Raw genomic sequence first — 26,003 nt, forward strand, 5'->3', positions numbered from 1 at the left:
TGATGGGTATTAAAAGGCGATGACGAGGTCAATGTGGCGTGTAGCACTGGTGAAGTCAAAGTGAAGTGTGTCCTTGTCCCGGCTGCAGATGGAGGAAAGAAGGATGCTCGCGCCTGCTGCTCTGTGATTGGCTGATCCCTGCAGCCTCCTGCTCGCGGCTATAAAAGCCTGCGCCGTCACCCTGCGCGTCAGAACGCAGCCGGAGCAGGGAGCGCAGAGTCCGGACGCACTGGACGCACCGTGAGCTGCAGTCACTGGAGCCCACCGGGAAGAAAAACAACAAAAAGAAGAGAGAACAACAACAACAACAACAACAACAAATCAACCGTAATTACTCAACAAGCACCGGGCCAATTAGCGGAACTCTGCTGGAATTTATCGATCGGGAAACTTTGGAGCGCAACAAAACTCCGCGGTCCGGTGAGTTCGACTTGATGACGTCATCGATTTTTGATTCATCCGAAATCACAATGCAGAGTTTAATTGTTCCTGCAGCAGTTTGGGCTGTTCAGCCTGAGGACTGATCACTTCTTTGATTCTGTATTTATATATTGATCTAAATCACAGGGCTCAAGCTTTTTATTGACTGCTATACTTTTGTCAAACTGAACCATTTCACATATTAATTTTAAATGTTGTTTATACGATGTGACATTTAATCTGGTGCAGTGCAATAAATATGCGCGTGACTGATGCACGACTCGTGCACATATGCACGCAGGGTGAAAGATCAATTCCCCAACGTGATGTGGCTGAGTCCACATGTATTGCGTCATCAATTAAGGTATCACATACAACATTTAACTTACTTAACAGTTCAACGTGTACATGTTCTCATACAAATATGAAGTCATTTATTTTGAAGTCAAACACTATTGGGTGGAACATTATTATCATTGTTGTCAAATGGATATTTGTCTAATAAAGGGGGGAAAAGCATCTTATTTCTATGAGAATGGATATTGTTACGCTTTCAGGGTAATAAATGAACTGTTATAACTGCCATTGGGCTCAATTGGACTGACACAAATGAATCAATGAAGTATGAATAAACTTTCCTGAGCTGATGATCACAAAGAAAGGTTTGTGTGAGGTGGGCAACACCTTTTAATAATGCATCTCGCATTATTAGATCGTTGCACGCCGTGCATTTGTTAAGCCTCCCTTTTATATAATGTGTTCCTTTATTATCATATATCAGCATTTCCCATGTCACCATCACACCTCACTCCGTCTGCCGGACTAGACGTGGCTGTCGTGTGATCCGTTGGGCTGGAGGGCCTCAGACGCTCTCACACTGATGAGTGGACCTTCTTTGTTGTGTGTGATCTGCAGCTTAAGCCTCGGCTTTCCACAGAAGGGCTCGGCTGAAGGTTTTCTTAGAATAAAAGCCTCCTGAAGTTTCCCTTAAAGTGTTCACTTCAGCTTGTAGCCAAAGGGAGGGAGGAAAAACTCCTCATTGTAACTTCAGACTTTACACGTACGGCTGGGTAACTTTCAACGGAGTCACATTGTGATGACATCATTCAGCGAAATATAACATGACGCACAATTGCGTCTCAGATAGCTACATAATGATTATATATGGTTATAGAGATATGTAATTATCTATATTAGCTGAAATTGTGTAAAATGGCTGCAGCTGTGCTCCTGCAGCCTCTCAGTGATTGCTCTCTGCTTTATGTCGAGGGATCTTTCCAGTCAGTTCAAAGTATCTGTTGAATTCATTTCTTGTTGTAATTATCCCCCAAATATTTGTACTTTCTAGTGCGTTGCCTTCTTGTATTGTATTCCTCCAGAAGTAGAATCTTTACTTCCTTTGACAAGTTTATACCAGTTTGACCAGGAATCTTAAGGAGAAAACTGAGGGTGCAACACCCTTAACCCTTGTGTTGCCTTCGGGTCATTTTGACCCGATTAAATATTACACCCTCCCCCCGCCTTTGGGTCATTTTGACCCGATTCAATGTTTAACCCTCCTGTTACCTTTATATTTACTAACATATTTTACCCTTTGGGTTCAATTTGATGCCAGTAATTAAAACCTCCAGAAAATTATTAGAATTAATATTGTTTTCCAAGTTTAAGTGTGAGGCACTTTATGTTTGTTTGTTGACTACCGAAAGAACACCGACATTAAACATTGAATGGGGTCAAATTAACCCGAAGGCGGGGGGAGGGTGTAATATTGATTCAGGTCAAAATGACCCGAAGGCAACACAAAGGTTAAGTAAGAGTATCTAATCCCTAAGTAAGGGTATCTTATCCCTAAGTAAGGGCATCTTATCCCTAAGTAAGGGCATCTTCCCCCTAAGTAAGGGCATCTTATCCCTAAGTAAGGGTATCTTCCCCCTAAGTAAGGGTATCTTCTCCCTAAGTAAGGGTATCTTATCCCTAAGTAAGGGCATCTTATCCCTAAGTAAGGGCATCTTATCCCTAAGTAAGGGCATCTTATCCCTAAGTAAGGGTATCTTCCCCCTAAGTAAGGGTATCTTCTCCCTAAGTAAGGGTATCTTCCCCCTAAGTAAGGGTATCTTCTCCCTAAGTAAGGGCATCTTATCCATAAGTAAGGGCATCTTATCCCTAAGTAAGGGCATCTTCCCCCTAAGTAAGGGCATCTTATCCCTAAGTAAGGGCATCTTCCCCCTAAGTAAGGGCATCTTATCCCTAAGTAAGGGCATCTTCCCCCTAAGTAAGGGCATCTTCCCCCTAAGTAAGGGTATCTTCCCCCTAAGTAAGGGTATCTTCCCCCTAAGTAAGGGTATCTTCCCCCTAAGTAAGGGCATCTTCCCCCTAAGTAAGGGCATCTTCCCCCTAAGTAAGGGCATCTTCTCCCAAAGTAAGGGTACATGTTCTTCTTAAGTAAGGGTAACTGAGGATCTTTTGTGCAACCGCAGGGAACTGGCACAATAAAAAGATTTCACGCTTGTGAATCTATAAAAAGAATCCAAAATGAGGCTCTAAACTTCTTCTTTTTTTAACGCACATGACTGTGTAATTAGGTTAAGTGGAGCTGAAAGTTGCAGCTGGTATTTCTCCTTTATGAATCATCCTTCCTTTTTTATTATAGAACAATTTGCGGCTGCATGCTTTCGTTTATTTTTTTAGGTTTTTTTTGCATTCCTCCTCACATCAGCATTCCTGTTACCATAAGGTGTTTCTGATAAGCCCCTGTCCACTGGCTGTGTGTGTGTGTGTGTGTGTGTGTGCGTGTGTGTGTATAGTCCTGATGGCGGTGCACCACCAAGTTTAAATCTTGAAAAATTAGGGCCCAATTGATCAGAATTATGAAGTCCATCACTCTGCTGTACATTTCAGTTTAAAATTATATCTTCACATAAGATATTGACATAAAAAGTATCTTAAAACACCAGTTTGTCCCTTATGGAGCATCACATATGTCTTTTCGTGCCACCCCACGTGGTCGGGACCGCTTCCTGTTCCAGGTAGAGAGTTGATGCACAAGGAACATGCAAAGAATCATGCATTGTCCTGTGTGGATTATATGTTATTTGTAATTTATTTTAACAGAGTTATAATCCAGATATTTCTGCAGATGGACCCAAGTACAATTTTGAGTCTTTTACTTGAGTATTTCGACGTCATCAAACATCCAGTAGTCCATAACCCGCGTGGTGCATTTGAGTTCCGCTCTCTTGTCGGATGTCGATAAGTTATTGTCTAGTTTGTAAATCAACTTTTTTGTTCTCCGTCTAAATAATGGGCCTGTATTTCTCAAATGTTCCATTTAAATAGAATCCATTGTCTTAATGCCCCTCTCCACATGGCCGGAGCCTGCAGGTCACTCCCGTGACTCCCTCACAAGACCTCAGCTCTCTTTCCCCTCTTCCAATTTTCCCTTTCCGGTGTTTTCCTTTTTCCGCCTATTGTTCTTCCGACACGGCTCGCGGCGTCACGCTCTCATTAATCTCAATCTCGCCCTTCTTTTTAACATTCTTCTCCTGCATTTTTTGTGTTTCTCTCTTAAACTTTTCTAGATTCTTATGCTCCTCTGCTCTCCACAAACACTTTTTTTTTTTTTTTTTACCACTAATTGCCTCTTTATTTCACCTTGCTGGTTGCCAACTTTTCCCGCCTGCGTCTTTCCTAAGAAGTGAAGCCAGCAGAGCTCAAGGTCAGAGAGGCTTTCTAAAAGTCAAGTCTATTAGATCCGGAGCGTAAGACCGCTTACGACCCAGCTTTCCAATTAGATCAGAGTCGAGTGCTCCGACGTGCACAACACAAAGACATCATGGAGATGATACCGAGGGCCAAGGGAAAGAAGAAGAAAGTTAAACTGATTTCTTGTGATTCGGGTGGGAGGAGTTCATCCATGTGACTTTGTGTCTTTGTGTGAGTGAACAGAACGAGCCTCTGTGTTTCTGAGCCGAATGCCAGAGTGTGTGTGTGTGTGTGTGTGTGTGGTTGCGTGAAGTTTTGTAAGGGCAAGCACTTTCTTAGATGTTAGCATTAAAAAGCAAAGTTATTGTCCCCCGAACCTTCGCTTCTCCAAACCACTGTCGAGAAGTTTGCACATCTGCTTTGTGTGTGTGTGTGTGTGTGGGGGGGGGGGGGGGGGGTTATGGGTCCTGATAGCGTGTCTTTAAAGATATTGTCTGCATCGTAAATCATCCCCAGAGACGCCCCTGGGCTTCTGAGGGCCCAGCTAGGGTCGTCTGTGTGCAGAGAAAGAGAGTATCTCTGTCACACACATGCACACACACACACACGCACACACACACACACACACACACACACAGACACACACACATACGCTGTTCCTCGTGAAACCTATAACCTCAGATATCACTGCTCCGTTTGTCTCGTATATCTTTTACTGCTTTGGCCCCCCTTCTGTATCTTAAAATACTTTTACGACACACACAACAATCTTTCTTAAGGTTTTTGATGTAATAAAAAGAATATCAGAATAAAAATGAAATTTAAATTTGAATTAACTGTCCGTAAACAAAACTAGACACTTTTTATATGTGCTGACGTTTTTTTAAAACTTTCTCTCTGCAGGACACCCAGAGCCGGGATCAGACCTCCCCCCCGCCGCCAGGCCCGGAGCGGGACCCCCGGTGTGTGTGTGTGGATGTGTGTGTTTGTGTGTGTGTGTGAGGGCCTTTTTAGAGCGTGTGTTCGTTGAGCGAAGAAGATGAGGGCCCTCCTCGCCGCCGTGCTCTGCCTCCTGATGGTCTCCGTGGTCGGAGCCTCTCGGTTCAACCGCGACGCCCCGGGCGTCCCCTCGGCCTCGGAGCCGCCCGGGAGCAACGCCTCCGCCTCCGTCCCGCTGCCGCCGGGGCCGGCGCCGCCGGGCCGGCCGCGGGGCTCCTTCCCCCCCATGTGCATAAAGCCCACGGAGATCAAGCACACCTTCAAGTACGTCAACACCGTCGTGTCCTGCCTGATCTTCGTGGTCGGCATCATCGGCAACTCCACGCTGCTCCGGATCATCTACAAGAACAAGTGCATGAGGAACGGCCCCAACGTGCTGATCGGCAGCCTGGCCCTGGGGGACCTGCTGTACATCATCATCGCCATCCCCATCAATGTGTTTAAGGTGACCGCATGCATCCCTCTGGGACTGATTCTCTCTTTTTACATTACCACATTGTTGTCTACTCATGACATCAAAATCGTGGCTCATAAGTGTTGCTCGTAATGCAAAAGAACTAATCCAATTAGTTACCGGCCCCTGGGTCCAATTTAGCACGACGGTTTCCCTGCACTGAACTTTCTGCAGTTCCGGTGGGGGGGGGGGCACGCCGTTGGCCACGCCCCCTCTCGGTACATCCTGTGGTTTACAGATATGCTCGTTTACGTCCCTACGTGTTTTATTCTTTCACTTTTTAAGTATAGGGGCCTCGCAGGCGGTTCCACTTTCACTGCAAGAGCCCAAAAATGTAGTGATAATTGAAGATGCATGCCGACAGCTGGGGACGACTCGAGTGTTTGGGATTTGAAAACAACAACATCCTTTGTTGTCCTCGCATGTGTGATGTAAAAAAATTTTTTTTAAAGCACACCCAGTGGGCTCGGGCGTTAATGCCAAAATGTTTAACTTGTATGACCACAACTGTGCGCCAGAAAACAACAGAAAACATGTGAAACGTGCGCTTACAAAATCAGATTAGATTCGCTGTCATGGGAACGAAGCTGGAACGATGTGCTGCGTTTACATTTTACAGTCATCAGGATGCGTTTGCTTTTCTTTTCTTCTTTTTTCATTAAGGCCTCCTCGTTTCAGGTATTCGAGACGGCGTGAGACTGTGATCGCTTTAACGAGACACGGGGTCGGCTGAATTGAGAACAGGATTTTGGGGTTTTCTTTTGCAGAAATTTTTTTCATATTTAAAAGACGGCAAAAGCCAAACTGTAATATTTCTAGCTGAGGAGGAACGGTTGCTTCTCGATCAGACCGGACCCCGATACCAAAACCTCCAAGACGTCGGTCCGTGCGTGTGTGTGTGTGTGTGCATTCCCTGGTAGTGAACGCGTCTCCTCTCGGCCTCCATTGTTCCGTCTCTCCGCAGCTCATCGCCGAGGACTGGCCGTTCGGAGTGTACATCTGTAAGCTGATGCCGTTCATGCAGAAAGCTTCAGTGGGAATCACCGTCCTCAGCCTGTGTGCTCTCAGCATTGACCGGTATGTGGACTTCTGCTCTCCACACACACACATGCATACACACACACACACACACACACACAATTGCCGGTGTTTCGTAACAGCGGCTGCTTTCACTTTCTTTATTTTGAGGAGTTGTAAATGCGTCTTTATGTCAGATCTGCCTTTTCCATCTTTATTTGTATACTTCCTGTGTTTCAGTAATTGTCAATTGTGAACCCTTAAAGCACAGGTGTCAAACACAAGGCCCGCGGGCCGCATTCGGCCCGCCGCATCGCTTTATGTGGCCCAATGGCAGCTTTAAAGACACGTGGTCACCTTTTCTTTAAGAAATTGAAGAAAAATATCCCATGCTTTTATTTTGAAGGTTTAAGATGAAATGGATTTACACTACCGTTCAAAAGTTTGGGATCACCCAGACAATTTCGTGTCTTCCATGAAAAATCACACTTTTATTCATCAAATGAATATAAAATATAGTCAAGACATTGACAAGGTTAGAAATAATGATTAATATTTGAAGTATTAATTTTGTTCTACAAACTTCAAGCTCAAAGGAAGGCCAGTTGTATAGTTTATATCACCAGCATAACTGTTTTCAGCTGTGCTAACATAATTGTACGGGTTTTCTAATCAGACATTAGTCTTCTAAGGCGATTAGCAAACACAATGTACCATTAGAACACTGGAGTGATAGTTGATGGAAATGGGCCTCTATACACCTATGGAGATATTTCATTAGAAACCAGACGTTTCCACCTAGAAGAGTCATTTACCACATTAACAATGTAGAGAGTGTATTTCTGATTAATTTAATGTTATCTTTATTGAAAAAACAGTGCTTTTCTTTGAAAAATAAAGTCATTTCTAAGTGATCCCAAACTTTTGAACGGTAGTGTATGTGAAGACATTTTCTTATGTACAATATTTCTACACTCAAATAAACAATAATCAAATGCAAAGAGAGCTATCTAACAATATATTCGAGGAGTTTATAGGGTGTTTAAGAGGGCAGCCATGATGCTGATTTGGCCCACGGTGAACATGAGTTTCACACCCCTGCCTTAAGGATGGTGTCAGTTTTTTTATTTTTTTAATATCAAGGTAACAAAGAGAAATTGTGATTTTTAGTATCATCTGTATTTATTGTGTTTGTTGTGCAGCTACCACGCGGTGACGTCGTGGAGCCGGGTGAAGGGGATGGGCGTCCCCCTGTGGAAGGCGGTGGAGGTGACTCTGATCTGGCTGGCGGCCGTGATGCTCGCCGTCCCCGAGGCGCTGGCCTTCGACATGCTGGAGATGCCGTACAGAGGACACAAGCTGCGCGTGTGTCTGCTGCATCCGGAGCAGACGAGCAGCTTCATGAAGGTATCACGTCCTCCGCACGCACGTTTGTTATTTGAAACAGAAGGGTCTGGACTGCAGCAAATAAAGCCTGAATATATACACAAAGTCTTTTCATATGGCATTTTAAATCCGTCTGAGCTATGAGGAGAACATTGCACGAAGTTGAGCCCGACCTGAACAAGTCTGGAACTTATTTAAACATATTTGTCTCGGATTTCAAGTTCTGGCGACGTGCCAACAGAAACACGCCTGAAACATATAACATACTGTAGGTCATGTGACATTTGAAAGGAAAGTCTTCAGTGTAGACGTGTATTCATGTCAAAATAATGACTTTTGGCTTTTTGGTTCAGGCATAAAAAGAAAAAAGAGGTTATTCACCGTCACCGTGAGGTGATTGAGTTTATTTGTCAGATTGAAATTCAAAATATTTTTGACGGGAAACCCTGTAATCCAGTTATTTTGTTCAAATCACATAAGCAATATGGGTAATATTATTATCTTTATTTAAAAGGGACCATGTACAGTTAAAACATAAATGTCACCATGTGATGTACCAGAGAGTAGCTTCAGCTAATTAGCATCTGTGGTCCCCCGACAGACCATAATACACATAAAACATAAAACAATAACAAACAGTACAGGATAAATACACACAATGCAAAGTTACAGTACAGCATTTTAAATTTAAGAAGAACATACTATTTAAAAGTAGGTAATAAAAAACATTGAAAGTAATACGCACTGTCAAAAGTAAGTATTAATAACCATTAAAAGTAAGTAATACACACTGTCAAAAGTAAGTATTAATAACCATTAAAAGTAAGTAATACACTGTCAAAAGTAAGGAATAAAAACCATTAAAAGTAAGTAATACGCACTGTCAAAAGTAAGTATTAATAACCATTAAAAGTAAGTAATACACACCATTAAAAGTAGGTAATAAAAACCATTAAAGGTAAGTAATACACACTGTCAAAAGTAAGTAATACACTGTCAAAAGTAAGGAATAAAAACCATTAAAAGTAAGTAATACACACTGTTAAAAGTAAGTAATAAAAACCATTGAAAGTAAGTAATACACTGTTAAAAGTAAGGAATAAGAACCATTGAAAGTAAGTAATACGAGCCATAATAATTGTGCACAATGAGTTCAGCGCTGTCCATCTTTCAACTGATTTTTTAGACTATTTTTAAAATAATAAAGTTCATACACAACATAAACTTTTAATCATTATTCAAATCTTTTCAAGGTCGGCACTGTGCGTTCACGCAACAGCAACAATATGTTGAGAATAAAAATGTATCATGAATGTCCCTCACTCTGTATTTCCTGTGTCGCTTCCTCGTCCAGTTCTACCAGGACGTGAAGGACTGGTGGCTGTTCAGCTTCTACTTCTGCCTCCCGCTGGCCTGCACCGGCGTCTTCTACACGCTGATGTCCTGCGAGATGCTGAGTCGCAAGAAGGGCATGCGCATCGCCCTCAACGACCACATGAAGCAGGTACGCGCCGACGGCTCCCTCGAGTCCGCTGCAGCCGCAGACGGACGGCATCAACGCTTGTGTGTGTGTGTATAGATAGATAGATACTTTATTAATCCCCAAGGGGAAATTTGTCGTCACAGTAGCAGCACCAATAAACTAAACACACGAGAATAAAATATAAAATATAAAAAACAGGGATGAAAGATATAGATGTATACAAGTCAAATATAAAATACAAAATGAAGTATATACACTACCGTTCAAAAGTTTGGGGTCATCCAGACAATTTTGTGTCTTCCATGAAAACTCACTTTTATTTATCAAATGAATTGAAAATTGAATAGAAAATGTAGTCAAGACATTGACAAGGTTAGAAATAATGATTAATATTTGAAGTATTAATTTTGTTCTTCAAACTTCAAGCTCAAAGGAAGGCCAGTTGTATAGCTTATATCACCAGCATAACTGTTTTCAGCTGTGCTAACATAATTGCACAAGGGTTTTCAAATCAGACATTAGTCTTCTAAGGCGATTAGCAAACACAATGTACCATGAGAACACTGGAGTGATAGTTGATGGAAATGGGCCTCTATACACCTCTGGAGATATTTCATTAGAAACCAGACACTTCCACCTAGAATAGTCATTTACCACATTAACAATGTATAGAGTGTATTTTTGATTAATGTTATCTTTATTGAAAAAACAGTGCTTTTCTTTGAAAAATAAAGACATTTCTAAGTGACCCCAAACTTTTGAACGGTAGTGTATATGTATATAAAATGAAACATATATGTATATATATATATATATATACAAACACACAAACAAATATAATACAATGACTTTGCAAAGTATACAAAGTAAAATATAAAAAGTGTGTGTGTGTGTGTGTATGTGCAGCGGAGGGAAGTGGCCAAGACGGTGTTCTGCTTGGTGTTGATCTTCGCCCTCTGCTGGCTGCCCCTCCATCTCAGTCGAATCCTGAAGAAAACCATCTACGACCCAAACGACCCGAACCGCTGTGAGCTGCTCAGGTACCGGCGACGCCGAACGTCACGAGAGCATTGTCCTCCCGCTTCCCGTGGTCCGTACTGTAAACGTTGACCTTTCACCCCCCCCTCCAGCTTCCTGCTCGTGATGGATTACATCGGCATCAACATGGCCTCCCTGAACTCCTGCATCAACCCGATCGCCCTCTACTTCGTCAGCCAGAAGTTTAAAAACTGCTTCCAGGTAAAGAGGAAACGCACTCCCAAAAATATCCGAGGAAACGGAGTCAGCAACGAGGAAACAACTCTGTGTGTGTGTGTGTGTGTGTGTGTGTGTGTGTTCTTGCCTCTCTCAGTCCTGCCTGTGCTGCTGGTGCTACGGAATGTCTCCGCTGGACGAACGGGGTTCGGGCGGACGCTGGAAAAGCTCCTGTCACGGGAACGGACTGGACCGCTCCAGCTCCCGCTCCAGTCAGAAATACACCTGCTCTTCTTAAACACACACACACAAGCACATGCACACACACACACGCACACAAACACGCACGTCTTCCGCCACGTTCCAAACAGCCGCCACCGCCGACCGACCGCGAGGCAGAAGCTCCTTCTACGGGACCGGAGAACGAAAAAAATGGGCGGAGCCAAACGGGGCGAATGGATCCACAGGCCTGTACCTGTTTACGATCATACTCCCAGACTCTGAGGCCTGAATGCTTTCCCGGTGGACCAACGTGGTCAACACATTTATAAAGAATGTTTATTTGAGCCGCATGTAGATATATGTACAGGATTATTTACGAGCAGACCGCAGACGGAGGATTATACCGACGTATAAAAGCGCTACCTGTCGAGGCTTTTATACCTCGCAGGAGAAGATGAGAAACTGTGACCCCCAGTTGTGTTTCCAAAATGTCTTTTTTTTCTTCCGTTTTTTTTCTCATATAAACACAAAAGCTTATAATGTACAAATCGACTACACGCTGTCGTTGAGCTCCCCGACGCCCACGAGTCCCCCCGGTGACATCATACCGGGGGGGAAAGGGGTCACGCTGAGAACCAATCATCGGGATCTCTTTTTATCTGGAAATCCTCGGCGCTCCGAGACATGTGGAGGCCAGCTGTTTTTCCCGGGACTCTCGGAGGACATGGTTTTATTATTTCAATGCTTTTTATTCTCGATGTCGTACACGTGTGTAAACTGTCAGTCCCACTGTGTAGTCTCAACCTCTACTTCAATCAAGCCGCTTTTATTTTTCTAAGAAGCATATCACAAAGCATGTGAGGCCTGTTTAACCTCAAGCACGAGGTTTTCTTTCTTCCATCTGTGCGGAAATTACCTAATTTGTATGAATGACGCGAGTTGTTTTCGAAGCGATGACGTTTTATTAACTGTTATATTGTCATCGGAAGATATTATGATGTATTAGTTGCTTCCTTTTAAGTGTAATCCAGGTGAATGTGTCCTCCAGACTGAATTCAGTCGTATGAATATTTCCATTTCCGCTGTTATGAAGAGATCAAATCGTCTGAGGATGCAATGTGTGACCCACATGGTCACATGCATTCATATGGATATGTATTTCTCCCTGTAGCTCCATCTGGAGGCGACTGTGTACGGGAAAGTGAGACCAAGCTAGAAGTCATTTGAGGTTGAAGATCAAACGCTATGTGAATATTTTCACATTTATACTTATTTGTTGAGAGTACGCTGTAATAAATATAATTTTATAGCATTTTGTGTTGTGGCAGTTATTTACTGTAGCAGTGTGCATGTGTGCAGGGTCGTCTACGGGTCGGTCGTGATGCAGTCTCGTATAAACTGAGCACGCTGAAGATTCTCTGTGAAGTCTTAAATACTTCAAAAGAAAATTATAATCTTTTGAAAATCTTTTATGAGGACGTAAATTTACAGACCAAACACACAGTGGCCCCAGAGCTTCGAGCTCGTCCTTTCAGATTAAAAGTCTCCATGAGAAGATCGGCTCAGGGAACTAAACAAAGCGCGTTGACTTTACAACTCGGGTGTCACGTGACCCACGACGCTGCCGGCGCACCTGGCGCTGTTAGTTTGACCCGTACGTACATGGCTGAAAGCGTCGTGTGGAGACATGCACAAGGCCAACACCATGTATAAAGACACGGTCAATGAAAAGCTCAGGGAAAAGGACATGGTCAAGGACAACAACAAGGACATGGACAAGGACAATGACTAGACCAAGGCCAATGACAAGGTCAGGGACAAGGAAAACGACATGGTAAAGGACATGAACATGCACAAGGTCAACACCATGTACAAGGACAAAGTCAAGGACAAGGTGAACGACAAGGACATCGACATGGCCAAAGACATGGACAATGACTAGACCAGAGAGACGCGTTCCGATTTATTATTTTTTCACCGCCGCCGCTATTGAGATTGCAGTGAGCGGAGAAGAAAATGTGAAGTGGTGTCTCTCATCTTTGATGGGGCGATGGGACGTACGCGTCAGCCCCGCCAATCAGCTCCAGATGTCCAAGTTAGGTTAGGGAAGTTAGCTTTGAAGCGCTACATCTGGTGCTGCTGCTGCGGTGTCTAAGGTGTAACGATACTAGCGAAGTGTACCCGAACGTTAAAACGATGATTTAGTTTAGATCAGGCGCGTAGCTGCATTAAATCAGAGCGATCGCATGCGGCGCCCGTTCGGCCTGTTAAATGCTGTCCAGCGCGCAGCGCCAGGCTGGCGGCGAGCAGACAAAGACTCAGCCCCCCCTGGCCCTCCAGGCAGAAAGGCGGACTAGACCAAGGCCAATGACAAGGTCAGGGACAAGGACATGGACTAGGCCAATGACAAGGAAAACAACATGGTAAAGGACATGAACATGCAGAAGGTCAACACCATGTACAAGGACAAAGTCAAGGACAAGGTGAACAACAAGGACATGGACAAGGACAATGACGAGACCAAGGCCAATGAAAAGCTCAGGGAAAAGGACATGGACGAGGCCAAGGACATGGACAACAACAAGGCCAATGACAAGGACATGGACTAATAATAATAATAATAATCATTTATTTTATATAGCGCTTCTCTAGGCACCCGAAGTCGCTTTACAGTCCAGAGTCCAGTAGTCATACACACAGTCATCCCGGTGGTGTAGCTACATCAGTAGCCACAGGGGCAGACTGACGGAAGCGCCAGCCAATCAGCGCCTCCACCACCAACATTCATTCACATCCATACGAACCGGGTGAATGATGGTGGGGAAACCGGAGGAGGACACGAGGAGAACATGCAAACTCCACACAGAAACGATCATTACATTATTTGACAAAGAGTAATGTCAACATCCATGAACGAACATGTGCATTATATAAATCAATTAAAAATACAACTGTACAAGTCTTCATTCCATCGTGCTCCTGCTGCCTTTGATGACTCGACATGTTCCTGGTTCAACGTGAGTCACAAGACGCTCCATGTGTTCGGAGCCCCTGGTCACATTATGATTTAATTTGTCTTCCTTGTTTATAGTTCGTTGGCTTAATTTGCATTTCTTATCTCAAGATTTCTCTGAGATGGATAATAGAAACAGCTTCCTTTCTTCCACCTCCTTTGTCTTTTTGTGGTACACCGAGTGCGCGGCAGTCGTATGAAATGTCGCGTACGGACGAACTCGACTCGACTGTTTTTTTGCTGAGTCGCCGTTACGCTCACAAAGAAACCCCTTAAAGTCGGGCGTTCTGTAAAGATACCATGAGACCTTCGCTGATCGTGTCTCAGCTTTAACGAATCCTCTGATCCCCGCGAATGCGCGCACAGCGGTGGAACGACCGAGTGACGCACTGAGGAGTGAACATAAACAATCGGTAGAGCTCTCGTCACGGCCTCCGGGTCCTTGGCTGTATTTCTCGAAGCAGGTTGCACGTCGTTTACATCCCATTTTAAGAAAATGCGAAGAAAATTTTCGCCGAAAGAAAATCATGTCAAATGTGGGAACAATTTAATTTTCATTTTGCTGGATTGCTTTGGACGACGAGACGAGGGCCGGTTCAAAGAAAGGATCCTGAAAAGGATCTTTCACATGGACCAGATCTTCTCCAGAAGGTATTTTTTCATTAGATAAAACCATTTCTTGGAAACGGCCACAAGTTCCACTCGGCACCTCGCTGGATGCTTTAGTTTCTCAGTTTTTTCGCTTTTGAGGTTCGACGCAATCCCGGATAAATCATTCCGTGTGATTATTGTCTTTTCTTCTATTTGCTTGACATCTCAGAAACCACGCAGGCCTGATTGCAGTCAACGAGAACCGTGAGGTCACAGAAGCACACACACATTAATCGACCTCGATGAAGGAGAAACAACCAAAATAACCGCATGGAATTGAACGATGAACGGACCGATTCATAACGACAGCTGTACGAATGATGCATGACTAAATATTGTAAAAGATATAAGTAATGCTTATTGATTGTAAACCAAAAGTATCAAAATGTGTTTCAAATGAAACTCAGTGAGGATTTCCTGTACTAAATCTGTTTTTTTTTACCAAAACCAAATTAAAAGACCGACGCCCTCGTATTTGAATCCGACCCACAATGCTTTGCTGCGTGTCGTCTTTCCCATTCTCCCTCTCCTGTCTAACAAAGGCCGAGAAGCAGCCCCATGAAATAACAGTGCAACGGTACTCTTTTGCCTAGAGCAGGGGTCCCCACACTTTTTCCTGTGAGGGCCACAACTTTTCCCTTCTCTGATGAGGGCCGGGGTCAGTTTGTAACAGAGAAAGTGTGACGATCTCAGGGGCGCCTAATTGGGCAGCGGCAGGTTTTTCCTCGCTTTCATTTTCTTATGCTAAGCCAACCGTCTCCTGTCACTCAATATATATATACACTACCGTTCAAAAGTTTGGGATCACTTAGAAATGTCCTTATTTTTTAAAGAAAAGCATTGTTTTTTTCAATGAAGATAACATTAAATCAATCAGAAATACACTCTATACATTGTTAATGTGGTAAATGACTATTCTAGGTGGAAGTGTCTGGTTTCTAATGAAATATCTCCAGAGGTGTATCGAGGCCCATTTCCATCAACTATCACTCCAGTGTTCTAATGGTACATTGTGTTTGCTAATCGCCTTAGAAGACTAATGGATGATTAGAAAACCCTTGAAAACCCTTGTGCAATTATGTTAGCACAGCTGAAAACTGTTTTGCTGATGAGAGAAGCTATAAAACTGGCCTTCCTTTGAGCTAGTTGATTATCTGGAGCATCACATTTGTGGGTTCGATAAGACTCTCAAAATGGCCAGAAAAAAAGTTTCATGTGAAACTCGCCAATCTATTCTTGTTCTTAGAAATGAAGGCTGTTCCATGCGAAATTGCAAAGAAACTGAAAATTTCCGACACGGTGTGTACTACTCCCTTCAGAGAACAGCACAAACGGGCTCTAACCAGAGCAGAAAGAGAAGTGGGAGGCCCCGGTGCACAACTCAGCAAGAAGACAAGTACATTAGAGTCTCTAGTTTGAGAAATAGATGCCTCACAGGTCCTCAACTGGCAGCTTCTTTAAATGGTAACCGCAAAACGCCAGTGTCAACGTCGACAGTGAAGAGGCGACTCCGGGATGCTGGCCTTCTAGGCAGAGTGGCAAAGAAAAAGCCATATCTGAGACTGGCCAATAAAAAGAAAAGATTGGTATGGGCAAAAGAACACAGGCATTGGACAGAGGAAGATTGGAAAAAGGTGTTCTGGACAGATGAATCCAAGTTTGAGGTGTTTGGATCACACAGAAGAACATTTGTGAGACGGAGAACAGGTGAAAAGATGCTGGAAGAGTGCCTGACACCATCTGTCAAGCATGGTGGAGGTCATGTGATGGTCTGGGGCTGCTTTGGTGCTGGTGAAGTGGGAGATTTGTACCAGGTCAAAGGGATTTTAAATAAGGAAGGCTATCACTCCATTTTGCAACGCCATGCCATACCCTGTGGGAAGCGCTTGATTGGAGCCAATTTCCTCCAACAGGACAATGACCCAAAGCACACCTCCACATTGTGCAAGAACTCTTTAGGGAAGAAGCAGGCAGCTGGTATGCTGTCTGTAATGGAGTGGCCAGCACAGTCACCAGATCTCAACCCCATTGAGCTGTTGTGGGAGCAGCTTGACCGTATGGTCCTCAAGAAGTGCCCATCAAGCCAATCCAACTTGTGGAGGTGCTTCAGGAAGCATGGGGTGACATTTCAACAGATTACCTCAACAAATTAACAGCTAGAATGCCAAAGGTCTGCAATGCTGTAATTGCTGCAAAAGGAGCATTCTTTGACGAAAGCAAAGTTTGAAGAAAAAAATTAATACTTCAAATACAAATCATTATTTCTAACCTTGTCAATGTCTTGACTATATTTTCTATACATTTTGCAACTCATTTGATAAATAAAAGTGTGAGTTTTCATGGAAAACACGAAATTGTCTGGGTGATCCCAAACTTTTGAACGGTAGTGTATATACAGGACTGTCTCAGAAAATTAGAATATTGTGATGAAGTTCTTTATTTTCTGTAATGCAATTAAAAAAACAAAAATGTCATGCATTCTGGATTCATTACAAATCAACTGAAATATTGCAAGCCTTTTATTCTGATTTATTGCTGATTATGGCTTACAGCTTAAGAAAACTCAAATATCCTATCTCTAAATATTAGAATATCATGAAAGTATACTAGTAGGTAAACAAATCACTTGAATTGTCTAATTAACTCAAACACCTGCAAGGGTTTCTGAGCCTTGACAAACACTCAGCTGTTATAAATCTTTTTTTTGGTCTGAGGGGAAATAAATTTTATGAGATAGGATTTCTTAAGCTGTAAGCCATAATCAGCAATATTAATATTAAAAGAATAAAAGGCTTGCAATATTTCAGTTGATTGTCATCAATCCAGAATGCATGACATTTTGTTTTTTTTTAATTGCATTACAGAAAATAAAGAACTTTATCATAATATAGAATATTGATAGTTTTATTTTCTGTAATGCAATTAAAATATTAAATATTAAATATTAAAAGAATAAAAGGCTTGCAATATTTCAGTTGATTTGTAATTAATCCAGAATGCATGACATTTTTGTTTTTTTAATTGCATTACAGAAAATAAAGAACTTTATCACAATATTCTAATTTTCTGAGACAGTCCTGTATATACTCATAATATACATATACAACAGGCTGATTGGTGAGATTTAGAGGCTGTGGCTTCATCTTTGATGAACAGATGTGAGCATGTCATATGATTTGAACCTTTAACCTCATTATTGTCGTGCGTGTCCCCTCATCCCCTCCCCCCACATTCCAAAAACACGGCTTCAAAAGGACAGACGAGAGCAATTTGGGGTTCATGTCAGAACAACACCACAAGGATTATTACATTATTTGACAAAGAGTAATGTCTTCAATTTATTCCACCAATCGTTTCAAAACATCCATGAACGAACATGTGCATTATATAAATCAATTAAAAAAAATACAACTGTACAAGTGTTTGAAATATGACTTGATGAACTTATTTCCAGAGCTTCCCAGATGTCTGTGTGTGTGTGTGTGTGTATGAATGTGTGTCTGTGTATACATAGAAAAGGTCACACGTCTTTAGTTTGTTTGTGTGAACCGTGTCTGGCGTCTTCGCAGTCGAACGCGCGTCATGCTCTTCATTCCATCGGCTGCTCCTGCCGCTCTTTGAACTCGTCGACTCTGGCCTGGAACAAAAAGAAAGAACGCTGCAGTCACAATAAGAAAAGTCGACACGGCGCAGGGAGCGGCTTTCCCTTCATTGGCCGACTGATGTCGAGAGCCAAGCAGACAGCCCGGGGTTTCTTCCTCTTCCATCACACACACATGGAAATATTATCATTCCACGTGTGGATTAGAGAGAAATCACCGCCACTGGGTCCGCTCGGGAACAGAACCAGCCTTCAGCCGGCGGAGCAGCTGACCCAGGAAGGTGGCGTACGCACGCTTTCATTGCAGATCAGCTGACAGACACATTCCTTAGGACGTAGTTTAACAGAAAATGTGTGCTTGTGAGTTTTCTGTAAGCCGGATAAATCTCGGTTTGGACTGTATTCCACTTGCACCCGCTTTCAATGGATCGATGCCGATCCCCCTGGTGGTCAGTGACGGACGCGCGGGCTCACCTGAAAGGTGTTGAGGACGTGTTGACACACGTCGGAGAGCTCGTTCAGGCCCCTCCGCAGCGGCTCCGTGGCCGGAATCCCCCCTGAAACAGATGGAGGGCGGCGTGAGAAAAGAACACCGCGACCAGAAAGAAATAAACAACACAACCGGTAGAAATAAACAACACACCGCGCGGGTCCACCGGTTGGTTTTTGCATGACGCCATGGTGGATTTTCTGAGATGAGACTCTGAAAATCTCTCACAGCATGTTCCATTCATCAACACAATGAAACAACAAGTATGTCCCCACCTTTGACATGTTTCTTATCTTTATTAACCGAGTATGTTTGCTCGTGTCTTGTTGTGGTCATCTCATCGATTTTACTGAAGACAACATTTATACAAATAAAAAAAATTTTCCCTGGTCCTGTCCTCTTTCTCCAGGATTGATGTGGAGTGCCCAGTGCCCAGTGCCCCCCCCCCCTCCCCATTTACATTGTGAATCAATAATAAAAATAAAAAAATAATTGAAATATCCGCTGGTTGACTGTCTATAAGAGCAATGGAAATTATAATTTGTTTCCCTGGTGCCTGAAAGGTAAAATGTGTCCGTTCATGTGATGGTCGGGCCTCCCTCAATCTGTAGTGTGTGTGTGTGTGTGTGTGTGTGTGTGTGTGTGTCACTGGCTTTTCGTGTTGTGCTGAGTGAATGTACCGGACTTTTGTTCTCTGGCTTTCCTCCGCATGTGTGCACACGTGAACTAAGATCGGACACCAAGAAGAAGAAGAAACTGAAGATGGGGGCGTCTCTCACCTCGGGTTTGAATGCGAAAGTTGATCTTGCTCTCGGACGGATGGGTTATGGTGTAGCCACAAAAATCCACATCCACGCTGACAGAAAACAGGGAAGCGATATTTGTGATTATTATCTATGTTTTGCTTAAAATGGGTGGAGGCGTGTTAGCGTTAATACAATTTCCCAGCTGACCCCCCGAAACACTGGGAACAAAACCACATACGCACTGAGAAGACTCCCTTTGGACTTTAAGTCAGACATAACGGTTGGAATGACCTGTATGAGTTGCAAAATTACACAAACTAAGCATCAGTCATGCTCTTTGTACTTCAAACATGCCCCGTGGGAGGAGAGAGGTCAAATGTGTTTCAGTACAAAAAAAGGTCAAACCCGTGACAACATGCTAAGTTGAAACCGGTCGTTTATTTTAAAAAAGAAAGAAAACTTACGTCTTCATGATCATATATCTGAGGGAATTTCCCAGTGTATGGTCTTCATTGTGCAGCACAAAGGTCACACAGCCCTCATCAGCGCCATCGGCCTGGACCTAAAACCAAATAAATAAAAGTATTTATTATAACATAAAACACACACACACTCAGTCACATAACCACACACACTCAGTCACATAACCACACACATACACACACACACACACACACACACACACACTTCTGAAAAGAAACATTACTTCATTAAAGATTATAGAGTGGGACAATCAGAAACCCAGAGATGGGACTATTTTGCATTTCCAATACGTCCATTACTTATTATCACATTGACGAGCAATAATTGAATATATTTAACAGCATACTTAGACAGAGACACTTGGTTCTGTTTCTATATCTATGTAGAATCAATAACTCAACTATAACCCGGTTACACCTGTTTTTGCTACATCTTGGCACTATAGTTTTATGTGCTTCGTTAGTTCATTTAATATTATTTGATTGTATTTAATTGTATCTATATGTTGTGTTTTTTAAATATTGTATCGCTTACCTGTATAAACGTTGCCTTGCGGGATGAATAAAGTAACTATCTACCTATACTGCCCCCTAGTGGAGAAACTCTGAGGCAGCAATGGACTGCGAAGCAAACGTAAAATCAAAAGTTATAACGTTCAGGCGACCTTCGCTTAGCTTTACACAACGCCACTCCCAATATCGGTCCACTAAACAAACCTTGTTGTACTTAAGATAACAGTTTTTAACGTAGTTTGGGTTTCTGGTGGAATCAGTTTTCTTACCGCTAGCTTCTGCTGCTACCCGCGTGAGGCGTTTACGGGCGGTCGAAACGCTGTAATTGACTTCTTTATTTTAATATCTTCTCACAAACAGAGTTTAACGATGGCGAATACATGTAACTGTATACGGTGTCAGAATTCATACAGAGTTTGAATCATCTTACCATCTCCAGCACAGGTTTCTTTTCGCTTTCAACAGCCATGCTTCACATCACAACTCTGGACGTCAATACAGGGCTGTGAGGCATTCGCGCCCTGACCGTTGTCTGACAGGCACAACGAAGGTTCACGACTTGGTTGCGCTGCATTTAGTGGGCATCTAAATGTAGTGTATATGGTAGTGATATAGTGCATTGACTTCTTTTTGTGACTGCTCTGTTATATTAAGTGTTCGTTGAATAATAACAATAGAGTGGTCTATACATTGCAGCAGTTGTTAAGTTGCCTGTAAGACCTGGGCAAAGGCTTAATACCATGTGTCGCCATATCGTGACGCAGATATAAAAACATGTGACGATTTATTGCATGACCGGAAGTTAAGAAATGTAGTTCTTAAAACAAAAAGCTTCAGTTGATTGCGTGACATCCGGAATGTGGTAAGAACTACATTAACTACCCAACATAGGAGCGGATGCGTTTTCCCGTCGGCAGGTTTGGGACGCAGAAGTCACTCGAAAGGGATTACCTAGCTTGCTTGCTAGCAGATCAACTTCCTTTTTAGATGTTGGGATTTGCGCCACATTGTGCACTTTGAAGAGCGCCGACACACAGAGAGGTACGGTCCGTTTATACGACACACCGTCCACTGCGTCAGCGCAGTTACTGGAGACGAGTAACGTTAGCGTCATGCTACCAGACGCCGTCACACACTTTGGTCCACAACGTTATGAGTTTAGCGAGCCTGTTGGTTTCCAGCCACCTTGAAGCATTAAGCTGTATTTCGCTTTCATTTCTCGTGACATCTAGCTAGATCACGTGAGCTATTTTAGGCTGACGTTATTAACGGTTGTTATACCTCGTGCTGTATTATCATCCTCCCTTAACCCCTGCCAGCCCATCCTGCTGGCCCGGTGTTACGGTTTAGGAAGCGACCGTGTTAACTGGCGACTTTGAACCGAGCGCGTCCGTTGTTGTCGCAGTTACAGACATATGTTGAATATAGGAAGTTAACACGTAACTAGCTGCCCTCGTGAATGCCGCATTATTTAATTTGTATTGTATATATGTAAGATGGTTCGACACTGCATTAGAAAATGAAACCAAGCAGGCATTCACGAGAACAGCTATACGTGCTCTCTATCCTATTTTTCGAACGGCCGTCGTAACTACGTCAACAACGGACGCGTTCGGCTGAAAAGTCGCCAGTTAACAGGGTCGTCGGTTAAACCGTAACACCGGAGCTCCGCCACTCACGTGTCAGCTGTTCTGCTTCCGTGTGTTGCAGCTGAGCGACGGAGGAGAAACCCCTAAGCTGTTGCCATGGCAATCCTGTTTGCAGTGGTGGCTCGTGGGACCACCATCCTCGCCAAGAACGCCTGGTGCGGCGGTAACTTCCTGGAAGTGACTGAACAGATATTGGCCAAAATCCCATCGGAGAATAACAAATTGACCTACAGCCATGGCAGGTGGGATAACACACTTCCTCCCACCTCTGCCTCACAGCACCTGCTCACTCTGACGCATATCCTGCTAATATTTACATGTGATGTGTTGCATCATGTTAAAAACAGTGATACACATAGTTAAAGCGTTTTCTTACAGTGTAAGTGATGTAATAATGTGTATGCTTAGTAGACATTTCAGCATTTGAAAAGCTCTAGAGATACAGAAGGTGACACCCCAGGAAACCACAACCTGAATCAATAAAGTGGTATCACATGCAACGCAATGTGTCCTTAATCAAATTGGGCGATGTCACTTTCGAGTTACAGCCCTTTCACGACGCTATTTTTTTGTTTTTGTTTTTTTAAACCTTTATTTAACCAGATGAATCGCATTGAGATTAAAAATCTCTTTTTCGAGGGTGACCTGGACATGTCAGGCAGCAACATAAGAAATGCATAGTTACGAACCAAAAAATACAGAGCAAGACACTTTAAAAGAAACTACAAGTTAAGAGACAGTGACATAACCGAGTTATTTTAAGAAACATTGACATTTTTGGGAACCTAGCCTCCATTTCTTTCATTTTATATTCAAAAGCAGTAAGAGGTATCAGTTATTTTGAGTTTTAAATTATTCTGCAACATATTCCAGGATGAGGGCGCAGAGTACACAAAAGCCCCTTTTCCCATTTCCGTTTTGACATTTGTGACGGTGACAATCAGGAAGTCCTGGGAACGCAAAGAGGATTTTCCGACGATTTTTTAATATGAAGTAGACTCATTTTACAGAGCACGTATTAAACTGTGTGCTTTTAAATTGTATACATGTAACGCAGACATTGTTTTTCTTTTTTTCTTTTATAGCTATCTCTTTCATTACGTCTGCCACGACCGAATTATATACCTGTGCATCACCGATGACGTAAGTATAGAACTGGCTCAGCTGTCTGTGTATTTATGAGTGGAGGGGTGAGTGGGGCGTTAAGGGAAAGCTATTTAAGCTGCCCATAAAATGCACTTTGTGTAAATAGTTAAATAAAAAGAAGAAACAGAAAGTAAAGGTATTGCACCCGAATGCATCTCCCAACCTACGTTTTTAAATTCATGTATTGAGCTTTCAGAACGGGAAGTAGCACAGTCCACAACTTTTTAATAGGATTGTACTTGAAAATAACAACTCTTATATTTCACTTTTTTGTGTGCACCGAAGGACTTTGAGAGGTCGCGTGCATTCAGCTTCCTCAGTGAAGTCAAGAAGCGCTTCCAGACGACGTACGGGTCGCGAGCGCAAACGGCGCTGCCTTACGCCATGAACAGCGAGTTCTCCTCGACGCTGTCCGCTCAGATGGTGAGCGTGAAACGAGCGGCAGGGCTTCGTTTTACTTCTTCAGGCACACGTGCAGATTTAGTAACCACTAAATATATATACCCTTGGATCTCCGCTCCATTCTCTACCCTTTTTGTCTTTGTAGAAACACCACTCGGACCCACGAGGATCAGATCGCGTCACTGAGACTCAGATGCAGGTGGATGACCTGAAAGGCATTATGGTCCGCAACATAGGTGAGCCTCTCATGAGTTTCCTCTTTTTTATATGTGGCTATACGATAATAATGCAATTAAAAAGTGTTGTTTCTTTACATTTTTTTCATGAATCTCATTACAATACTGGACCTTTTGGGTCTCCCGCATCAAGTCTTCAGGCTGTTTGTGTTCTCTTCACAGACCTGGTAGCTCAGAGAGGAGAGAAGCTGGAGTTGCTGATTGACAAGACAGAAAATCTAGTTGATTCGGTGAGGTTAAGGTCCAGTGTTTAGTTTTTTTTTCATTCTACTTGTTTTCTAGCGCATGATCTTTGGCAATTGGCAGTGTACATTTGTAGTATATGACAGTAATATAGCAAGCTACTTATCCACAAATGTGGTTACTTGCTCTCTTCACTCCATTCAGTCGGTCACATTCAAAACCACGAGTCGTAACCTGGCACGGGCCATGTGCATGAAGAACCTCAAGCTGACTGTTGTCATTGTGCTGGTGTGCCTGGTGAGTATGGGATAGAAGTTATAATTGGGATGCAGTGTTATTGTTCTCCAGCCAATTTAGTGAATTATGACTTTTTTTTGTTCCATTAAACATGGAAGATTACCCAGATGACTACAGCTGTTATTTTCATATTTGATGAGGCTCGGCTGTCCTGTAAAACCCCTGTAATTTACTTAACGTGATCTTTTCTGATATTTTGTTTTAGATATATATTTATATATATTTTTGAATTATTTTATATATATATGACAAATTAAAATTCATATATTCATATATTTTAATATATATATATTACTTTTAATTCGTGTATATATATATATATATACACAAATTAAAAGTACTGAGTATTTTCTCATTTAATTAAGAACTTCAGTGAGAAATAATCAGATCTTCTGAAAAATTTGAGCATGTTTTGACATTGACTTAAGGATTTCCTCGTGTGTGTTGCGACTACCTAGCTCACAGCGGGATTAATCAAACAGGGGTGCAGAAAGTTAACTTTGTTTCTGTCCTCCTTTCAGGTGGTCCTTTACATTATCGTTTCTGCTGCCTGTGGAGGCCTCAGCTGGCCCACATGTGTCAAATGAGGGCAGGAGGAGGGGAGATGCACCTCTTCAACCCCCATCTGCCAGTGGACACAAAGGGAAAGCTTCCTTCCTCTACTCCTTGATCTTCAACAGACCGGCAGACACACGCTGCCCCTCCTCCTGCATCCTATCTCGCCCCTTTTGATCGTGTGCACATTGACTTGCCTTCTGGACAAGAAGTCCCGCCGCATACCCACATGAATGGACAGCAGCCATGTGGTCTAAAAACTGACCTGGAAACACAATCTTGTCTTATACTAGTCTGACATTCATTCTAATCTCATGCACTTAGTGGCCTGGTGTATCAGTGTGTGATACTGCCCTTGCACTTCTCTATGTATTTCATCCATTCAGGCTGATACCGTAATGAACCATACAGATAGCAGGTAGCTTTGCTATGGTCCTGCTTTTCCTTTTTGAAAGTGGCATAAGGGACCTGCAAGTATAAGTAGCATGTTGCAGATTCATAGAGAAGGAATTCCACAATACGGTGTCTGGGTCCCCTGTTATGGCTGAAAACTAATATTTGACATAAACCAACAAAGTACACAGTGTGTCGTATGTGGCAGTATCCATTGAATCATTGTTGGTGTCATGAATTTGCTCGGAATCACAGATTTTCTGATTTACTTTATGTTTTATTGCCAAGCACCGTCGTATATATTCTAAAATGGATGTTGTGAAATAGCAGATATGATCACACAAATAAATATTGTACATTTGATTAATATTACTGACTCAAAAGATGAAACGGTTCTTTTAAAATCAAGACATTTGAGCAAATCCTGATCTTTTCCACCTGCCTGTTACAGGAGGCTCCCTCTCACGTTTTTACCTTGGCTGTGATGTTCTTTCTGTTAACACAGTGCACCTTTTACATTGTATATAGAGTTGCTTTCTTAGCATTATGCGATTTGTAATCATGTAATTATTGTACATCCAGATTTTAAATAATAAAACCTGAACAAGTTGCTGATCTCTTTATATGGAAAACCACAAAGAAATGTTCTTTCTACACTAATACGAGAACAACTGATTGTGTCATTAATTGAGCTAACGGGACACAATTATCTGACCTGTAAGTCTGAATGACAGATGACGGTGTGACGCGTTCAGGGTGCTCTGGAAAA

The 26,003-nt window shown here is 42.7% G+C and overlaps 3 protein-coding genes across 3 annotated transcripts; 2 read left to right on the forward strand and 1 right to left on the reverse strand.

Moving 5' to 3' along the window:
• The first annotated feature begins 203 nt into the window (after positions 1–203).
• Positions 204–12,189, forward strand: LOC130209926 (endothelin receptor type B-like). The gene is made up of 8 exons (XM_056439851.1): positions 204–420; positions 5,026–5,566; positions 6,540–6,652; positions 7,795–7,999; positions 9,333–9,482; positions 10,368–10,501; positions 10,592–10,700; positions 10,813–12,189. Exons 2-8 carry the CDS (start codon positions 5,162–5,164, stop codon positions 10,951–10,953), a joined length of 1,257 nt encoding a protein of 418 aa, XP_056295826.1. The 5' UTR covers positions 204–420; positions 5,026–5,161; the 3' UTR covers positions 10,954–12,189.
• Positions 12,190–17,866: 5,677 nt separating this feature from the next.
• Positions 17,867–20,926, reverse strand: polr1d (RNA polymerase I and III subunit D). Its single transcript, XM_056439942.1, has 5 exons — positions 20,804–20,926; positions 19,843–19,940; positions 19,412–19,488; positions 18,617–18,699; positions 17,867–18,178 (listed from the first exon to the last, which is right to left on the reverse strand). The coding sequence occupies exons 1-5, from the start codon at positions 20,840–20,842 to the stop codon at positions 18,131–18,133; spliced, it is 345 nt and encodes a 114-aa protein (XP_056295917.1). The 5' UTR covers positions 20,843–20,926; the 3' UTR covers positions 17,867–18,130.
• A 172-nt stretch (positions 20,927–21,098) lies between these two features.
• On the forward strand, positions 21,099–25,844 carry sybl1 (synaptobrevin-like 1). Its single transcript, XM_056439940.1, has 8 exons — positions 21,099–21,414; positions 22,084–22,264; positions 23,108–23,165; positions 23,454–23,591; positions 23,716–23,806; positions 23,969–24,036; positions 24,194–24,286; positions 24,808–25,844. The coding sequence occupies exons 2-8, from the start codon at positions 22,119–22,121 to the stop codon at positions 24,871–24,873; spliced, it is 660 nt and encodes a 219-aa protein (XP_056295915.1). The 5' UTR covers positions 21,099–21,414; positions 22,084–22,118; the 3' UTR covers positions 24,874–25,844.
• The last annotated feature ends 159 nt before the right edge of the window (positions 25,845–26,003 follow it).

Source organism: Pseudoliparis swirei, chromosome 19, assembly GCF_029220125.1.
Source record: "Pseudoliparis swirei isolate HS2019 ecotype Mariana Trench chromosome 19, NWPU_hadal_v1, whole genome shotgun sequence".
In the NCBI taxonomy this organism is placed as follows: domain Eukaryota; kingdom Metazoa; phylum Chordata; class Actinopteri; order Perciformes; family Liparidae; genus Pseudoliparis; species Pseudoliparis swirei.